Raw genomic sequence first — 8,833 nt, forward strand, 5'->3', positions numbered from 1 at the left:
CTAAAATCCAAATAAAGTCTCATGGAAAGATACCATGGTATTTCTTATTTGTTGTCTCCACGGAAATCAATGTTGTAGCTAAGCTATTCGAATAGTTACTTACAGACGGAAGTATTTCGCCCCGAAATCGACTTGAAGACTTCAAGGCTGGAGGTATTCGGCCGGCGAGTCGATTGAATTCCATTGAAAGTTTTGCGAGGGTATCGACGCCGATCGAACCCGCTTTCAATCTGCCCAACCAGTTGTAGCTCCGTCCCCCATCCTCCGTCCCCCATCCTCCGACCCCGAACTGTCAGCCCAATCCTAATTAAATGCTTGTCTGAAAGCAAAGCCATCACAACAAACATTCCACTTTCATACTCTTTTCTCGTTTAGATAATATGAGCGCAATCGACTTTGACTCATATAAGGATAACTTTCAAGGATATAAACTCCTGGAAATGGAGTGTTGAATTCCTAGATTCTCCTTAGTTTGGTGAAAACAATGGAAGATAATTTTATATAATAAAATATAAGCATAACTATTTTCTGGAATTGGTGTTGAATCAGAACAGTTCTGGGCTGTGCCTGTTGGTCCTTCACCAATCATTTTAATGAATATTGTGTTTTGTGTATCATTGTGTAGTATATTTTGTGTGATATAAGGATACAAATAAAGGCTTCACATTTCAAGAAAATTTTCGAAATAATGATTCTAGTTGAATGATTATTTAATTTGAGATGCTTTCTCTCAGGCTATGATAATGTACTACTGGCCTCCAGTATTGTTATAATTTATTGTATTAATAATTATTATAGAGAACTCCATCGATTTCAGTCTATTATCGGAATAAAATTTCATTTCATTTCTGACATATTGGACAATGATTGTAATAATTATTATAATACTGGTGTGTGATGGTTCTGCATACAGTATATAACCACAGTATGGCCATTGACTGTCACGTGGAACAAATCCGCCATTGAGATTCCAAACAAACTTATCTTATTCCTTCATCAAACTTATCCTATAATATTATTGCATTGAAAATCTGGAATTTATCACTACTTCTTTTACCGATTGGAATCATATTTTGACGAGCTTCCGATGAGTTTGGTATAACATTTTCGAAGGGAAATTGAATATACTTTAATAATATAAACCAATACGGTAAAGTTAATTTGAATAATAACACTAACATTAGATTTTTCTTCCCTCGGACTTCTCGCGGTCCACTTCCAGAACTTTGGCGGACCATCACTTTTTGGGAACCACTGATCTAGATAAATATGCAGAAATATCGATTTCAATTTCATTGTATTCAGTCAATCAATTTTATTGGAAAAACATTTTTACATTGGGTCCTGCTAAACCCGTTGGTTTTTCAGCAGGTGCCAAATCAAAACAAAATTATTCACAATAACGTTAAATTAAAATGAAGTATAAATAAAATAAAATTAGCTTATTTGTTATGAATCAAGAGTCATCCTCATCCAATTTATTTGATTGACCTTCTAATAATCTAATTTCAAATTTTTTTTGTGGCTCAATTGGATAAAACATTTTATGGAATACTTCACCGTAATCAAGTGCGGGCGTCTTTACTACTATAATTGATTCTCTTCAGTCCTGAGTAGCCCACCCATAACATGTTCAATAAATTGTTCAATAGCTGTTTGATATTATGAGATACTAGCTACTAGCAGTGGTATTGGAACATAACTTCAGCAGATTTGAAATATCACCGAATATATAATAATAATGGTTATGGGTTTTGTGTTTTCTTTTTCAATTGCTTACATGTTTATTAAATTCATCAAGTACAGTAATACTATGGCTAGAACAGTTTATATTCAATGTTGTGCTTTATAATATTTTTGTCAGACTTCTTAGCTGTCACCTAATAATACAAATGTATATAAATATTATGTTATCAATTTATCATGAGAATTTCATCATATTTCTACAGATATAATTGAGAACTTGATCTTTTTTGTCAATGGAACAAAATATATTACAATATCATAACATATTTCAAAAGCTTATGAGGTAGTAATTTCTTGAAGATTCAGCTTTCAGGTTACGTTAACTGGGTACCTTTCATTTTTACTCGCTATTATCTACAGTTTACTATTTCAAGCTCTAGAACTATATTGGGAATATAAAAAAAACTGAAAGAGATTATATCAAAGTAATCACGTAAATATGCTATAATAAGAAAAAGGCTAGCGATTTTACTTATAATCCACTATAAGCTACATTATGAAATAGGTACGAAAAATATTTGGAATCTTCTCTTCTCGGGAAAAAGTTTAAAAAATATTCAACCGTGATTTAAATATTTAATAAAATTTCAAATTCAATTAAGTCACAAAATATTTTGAAATTACATTATTAGAAGTTCGATCCAATAAATTGGATAAGGAAATACAATAGATTTGAAATCTATCTCTCTGCTTATTTATCTTGATTAGTGGTTCCCAAAAAGTGATCCGCGAAAGTTCTGGAAGTGGTCCGCGAGGAGCCCAAGGAATAAAAATTGATGTTTTAAGCTTTATAAGAGTTATTTAAATCAACTTTATTGTTCTATATTAAAGTATAATCAATTACCATTCGAAAATGGTATACCAAACTCACCAGAAGTTCATATAATATGTTTCCAATCGGTAAAAGAAGTGATAGGTTCCAAATTTCCTAAGCAATAATATAGAACTATAAAGTTTGTTTTGAAATATTAATGGCGGATTTGTACATCGTGATCAAGCTAGCCAATCAAAAGCGTCAATGGCCATACTGTGGTTATAATAGATACTGTGTAGTTCTGCAGAGCCACAAATTGATTAAATATATGCTGCAGAATGATTCCATGATAATACTTTGTTGTTGTTCAAATTCCTTTCGGATTCAACGAGAAGAGATTGAAGAGATTCATTTGAAAAATCACATATTAGTGTTGCCTTCAAGATGCTGAACGATGTAGGCCAGCCTTTTCCAATCAATGCTTATCGAAATTTATTATTATCCAGTCATTACAAAAGATGATTGATGGAACTTTGCGAAGTAATATAATCGACTGCTCTTGATAACAAGGTTTTTATAAGAACATCTGCGTAAAAATAAAATGAGTTGAGAAATTATGTAGGCCCTATCCATCCTCATTAATCTTCCAACAAATAACACAGGGCTCTAGAATGTAATGGTTTGACGTCTAATGCAAAATCAATACATAATATATTTTGGGAACAGTCAGATTCTCATCCCAGTTAAAATGATCATACCGTTTCTGATGTGAAATTAGCACATCCAGAAAAGCTACAGATACAGGACAAATAAATTTATTCAATTTGAAATTTCAAACACTTGTCAATTTAATCTGTAGGAAAACTACAGGACAGATCAATTTATTCAATTAGAATTTTCAATTATTATTCATACTACCATACCTTACTGATACATCTTTTTTCAATGAATAATTGTGATTGTTTTTCAAACGTTGAAACATTCATGCTTTGATAAATAGGTACTCTGTTTTTAACGTTTTCCAAAGCTTTGGAAATACTATCAATAATTGTTTTATATTGTACACTGAAGAAGATTGATATCTACTTCCAAAATATTCATAGATGTAGCATAAGCATGAATTTTCAGTGATGCATTCATTATTGAGAAGGAGAATGAATAAATAAAACAAAATGAAAACTTTTAATACCCTTTTATTAAAAACTTAAAAATTAAGTTGCCTACTTTAAGTTTTTATATTGTTTTATTTGAATTAAGTAGCCCATATAAGCGAAGTGATTTCAAGAATAAATAAAATATTACAGTGGAATGATTAATAAATTATTTATTGATGATAGGTAATTCTATTCCATAAAAATTCCATAAAGGATAGAATTTATCACAAAAGACTAGTTTACAAACAGTAGGTCAAATTTCTCAATAGAATCAAACAAAATATTTTTAGTAATGCACAAAAAGGTAGCAACATTATGAATTTGTATACAAAAATCGAACACTGGTGAAGAAAAGTGTAATTTCATCATTCTAACAATATTTTAAGTGATAAATAACTGGTCAATTGATAATTTACAAAATGTACCGTATTTAAAAGCAAAAGTAGCCTGCTACTACGATTAATTGCATTGTGCTAATTTTATTAAATATTATTCGTCTACAAGTAGACGAACTTTTATAAATTTTTTAAAAGCAAAAGTAGCCTGCTACTACGATTACTTGCATTGTGCTAATTTTATTAAATATTATTCGTCTACAAGTATGAAAAAACTCAATTCAAATTTCACTGATGAGAAAATGGTTTGTTAGTATAGTCTCATAATATTACACAAATATAATATTATGATAATACTCGGATGCAAAATTCAGTCTCAACTTACAGTATAGTAATCAAATTAATAGACACTCAATTTCATTGTTTTAGGTGTTAGAGCAGCAAATAATAATAACTGGTGGGAATGTTCTTAAAATAGGACATTGATCATCCTTCAATTGCAACGGGTATAAAATTATAAAACAATGGACTCAATAACATTAAAGAAATTTAGACAGAGTTTTAATTTCAAGCCTTGATATTATTATTATTTGGCCATTCTTCTTAGGCCGTACATTGCTTTTATATATTCGACTACATGAAATGGATTATCACTACCAGTTACAACAGAGAAAAGGTTCAAAGTCCTATGAAGTTTACAATTGAATTTTGAAAGTGCTGTTTTGGGCCTAATATTTTTACGCTAGGTACCTACTACGGTAGGTGTTTTCGATCATTTCACTTTATTCGCGGTGTTTAATCGAATGAATTCTAGTAGACTGGAGTATTCACCTGAACCATCATAGGTTTCCACGAATACACCTCGACGGTATAGTTTGAGAGTAGGAAATACCTGAACGTCATGGTCTAAAACAACATCAGGAAATTCATCTCCATCGAGCATAGCCAGCCTGGCTACATCACTTGGAATTTCCTGAGATAGTTGATAAAAAATTGTTTTCATGACTTTGCAAAATTTACACCCTGTGGAAAAACTGTTCAAGTGAGAAAGCTTCATATATAGATGATTGAAAGACTCTCTTACAATATTAATTTATTAGTTTAAATATCGAGATAGAAATATCGAACAATGAAATGTAAAATAAAAATCCAAGTAGCCTACACTTTTGTAAAATTGTTTACTCTAGACTTGAAGTCAAGACTACTTGATAATGGCATCATAGCCGAAACATGTTGTGAGTAAACAATTTTTCAAAAGGGTACTTAGATTTTTATTCTTATTTCTATTCAAGACGAAAAAAGACAATGAAATTAATGTGAGTTTGAAGAAATAAAATAACTCACTTTTAAGCATAATTTGCACATTTTTAGAAAATCCAGATAATTTTGGAACACTATTATTATCAATCATGATTCTTTATGAAAATGATTTTATGCCACAATTATTTCATATTTGATCATACAATGTCATATTTGATGAGTTGTGACATAATAAACCATATTATGGTTACTAATAAGCAAACCATCTGGTTATACCGGGTGTCTATAAATGAATATCGGGGTTTTAACGCTTTATAAGATTTATTACATTATACTTTCAGTTATAAATGATATGTCAAATGAAAGAGCAACTCAAACAGTTTTTGTTCGTTGGTGAGCAAGATGATGCGCCACCTCACTGGCATAACGAAGTACGCGATTGGTTGAACGTAACTGATGTGTGCCGTGTGTCAAATGGTGCTCACATAGAACACTTGTAAGCTTGTATATAAAACTGTTTGAGTTGCTATTTCATTTGACATATCATTAATAACTGTAAGTATAATGTAATAAATCTTATAAAGCGTTAGAACCCCGATATTCATTTATAGACACCCAGTAGATATGAGGATGTTGTTTCGTGTAATCCAATAAACGAACAGATATTTCATGTGCGAGCTGCTTCCTTTAATAATGTGTTATGCGAATTTTTCTAAAAGATAAAAGTGACCAAAATCAAAATTAATCTGAAGCGAGTTTGATTTAAAATTTGAAATAGACAGTCTGCACTTATACACAACTCACTCATTTAGTTGAAATTCATTCTATACCAATTAAAGTTAGACTATCGGTTCTTAGTACGATAAATTCATTAAAATTCAGTATTCGAATAAAATATTTCAGTGTATGAGAAGAAACGTTCCATAGCCTACAATATTTATTTTCACTATCTCATGAAATGACACAATTTGAGGCCAGGTTTACTGTATATCGAAATAGTTATTAGACAGTATGTAATTATTAATATGAGTGAGAATTTCATGGGATAGCCTACCAAATGAATGTTAACCATAAATTTAAAAGTAATTTCCTATTTCATCCAATATATGATTTATACAGTTGTAGCCTATTTGGTAAAGTTAATAGTTCACGTTGCAAATATAATAATCCAAGTTCCAAGAGGTATAGGTACCTTTGTGGTCTGAACTTCGAAACTTTTAGTAGTATACCCTACACGCACGATAAATCTAAAAACACAATATAACCGTATATTTTATCAACTAAAAATAATAATTTATTACACTCACATGGAGCATGGAACATCACTAAAGTAAATTTATACTTTTTCAGTTCACTTTCAAAGTTTGACTCGTCCAAGTTGATTATCTCTTGTGCGCTACTACTCTCACCCTCACCACTTGCTAATGGTGGAGGTGGTACAAATGTATCTTCATGATCTTTCAGGTTCAGATTAATCAGTTTATGGACGTCAATACTCGACTGAAAATTTAATAACTCACTTAGCGGTAGCCAATAAAATTTGAACTTTTTGTAAAAAACCTAATATTTGCACTAATTTAATTTGCAATAATTTTTTTTATCAAATCTTAATACGATGCACTTTGATAAATGATTACAAAGTTGAAAATCCACTAGAGAAAATTTGTGAGGATACTTAATTTATTACTAAAATAAATCATATAGGAAAATCTATATTTTTTATTATTTGATTGCCTACAATTATATAATTGACAACCGATATGTGAAGTAAGTACAGTATTTTATGTATCAGCAGCATTTAGGTATTTCACTACATACAACACAGTACATATACAACTCGTACATATAACACAGTAGTATTACCGGTAAAGTGTAGGCCTATTACATGATACCGTATTTTATATTTTATTTTGGTAGGTCCTTGTATGTCTATCCTCTCACGTCCAGATTTTATCTATCCACTACTATTATATTTTAAATTATCTTTAAAGCGTTTGAGAGAGTTCGGTGAAATTGAAAAAATATATATATTCTCAAGTTAGGTTACTGTGGATATAGGCCTAATTCTAATAATTGAAGCTTGTGTTATGTATGCTTGTGATTTTGTCACACAGTCAAAAGAACAATCAACCTAGTTCAAATTTCCCATTTCCCCTGAAAATAATGATTTAGTACGACTCATGAAAAAAACATTGAATAGAATGTAACTCAAGGGAGACTTTTCAATTAAAGAATCACAAATACACTTTTTTCTATGTATTTAAACACGACATGCAGTCAAATATTGAGTAAATAATTAGAAACTTTTACTTACTGACTGGAGTACTTTCGATTGTCTAGCGATCATTTTCAACAGTGCCGACCGGAAAAATGTTCGCTAGACGGTTGAAAGTACTACTTCAGTCAGTAAGTGAAAGTTTTTAATTATTTACTAAATATTTGACTGCATGGCATGTTCAAATACATAGAAAAAAGTGTGTTAATACATAGCAGCTCGGAATGGATCAAGAAACCATCACCTTGAATCACAAATATTATTAAAATATTGCTAGAATTTCACTTATTATTAGAAGTTATTGTTGTATTATTAGATGATATTCAACAAACGTGCTATGAAGTAAATATTTTTTGTAATTTACTGTTCCTAGAGACTTTTATCATAGTATTGATATAATATCAAGAATATTGTAATTATTGTATGGTACTTTCTATTGTCATATAATTGGTAAAAAGTGTAACTATATATTGTATTTTACAATTGTGTTGATGAAATAAATATCTATTCTAATCTATTCTATTGTCGTTGATGACATAACTTATTACCGTACATTTCAAAGAAACAAGATTTATCCCAATCAGCAAAATCAACTCGAATCGAAATCAAAACAAGCTCATTTTGTCAAACGTGAGGGCTTGATTCAAGATTTCATTCGCATGCGTTTTGCTCGAAATGAGTTAAATTCAAGAGCCGTTTATACATCGTTCAAGCCAGTTTCGAGCTCGAAATGCAGGCTCTAATCAGGCTGGTGCTGCGAGCTAAAATCAAGGTCGCGTTGCGAGCTCGATTCAGGCCCGAGATGCACGGTCGAATCAGGATTGAGATGCAGTCTTGACTCAGGCTTGAAACGCATGCTGGATGCAATCCCCCCATTCAAGGCCACCTGGCACACCTTTCACGAAATTCAAGCTCGATTCTATTGTGATTCTAGATCAATTAGAGTCGGATTCAAGCTGGATGTTTAGAGTGAATCAATCCTGATTCAAGGCCAGTGCAATCCATTATCAATGCTTAATCATTATTCAAATTTCATCCAGAATTTGAAATAAATCTGTAATTCTTATTATTCATGATTGAATTATTCTTCCAAACTAATGCTCCAATCTTACTATTGCCTTAATACTCTATTTCTATACTCAGTGGACATCCATACATTCTATATAATTATAGATGAAATCTATATAATACATAGATTATATAATATATATTATATAGATTTCATTAATATATGATGAAATCTATATAATACATAGATTATATAATATATATATAGACTATATAAAATAAAATTATATAGATTTCATCC

At 30.7% G+C, this 8,833-nt stretch overlaps 1 protein-coding gene across 1 annotated transcript; it reads right to left on the reverse strand.

Annotated features, from left to right (window-relative positions):
* Positions 1-4,204: 4,204 nt before the first annotated feature.
* On the reverse strand, positions 4,205-6,753 carry LOC111044193 (thioredoxin domain-containing protein C13F5.05, mitochondrial). The gene is made up of 2 exons (XM_039444428.1): positions 6,557-6,753; positions 4,205-5,012 (listed from the first exon to the last, which is right to left on the reverse strand). The coding sequence occupies exons 1-2, from the start codon at positions 6,570-6,572 to the stop codon at positions 4,762-4,764; spliced, it is 267 nt and encodes an 88-aa protein (XP_039300362.1). The 5' UTR covers positions 6,573-6,753; the 3' UTR covers positions 4,205-4,761.
* Between the last annotated feature and the right edge of the window lie 2,080 nt (positions 6,754-8,833).

The sequence above is a fragment of the Nilaparvata lugens genome, unplaced genomic scaffold (genome assembly GCF_014356525.2).
Source record: "Nilaparvata lugens isolate BPH unplaced genomic scaffold, ASM1435652v1 scaffold4637, whole genome shotgun sequence".
Lineage (NCBI taxonomy): Eukaryota > Metazoa > Arthropoda > Insecta > Hemiptera > Delphacidae > Nilaparvata > Nilaparvata lugens.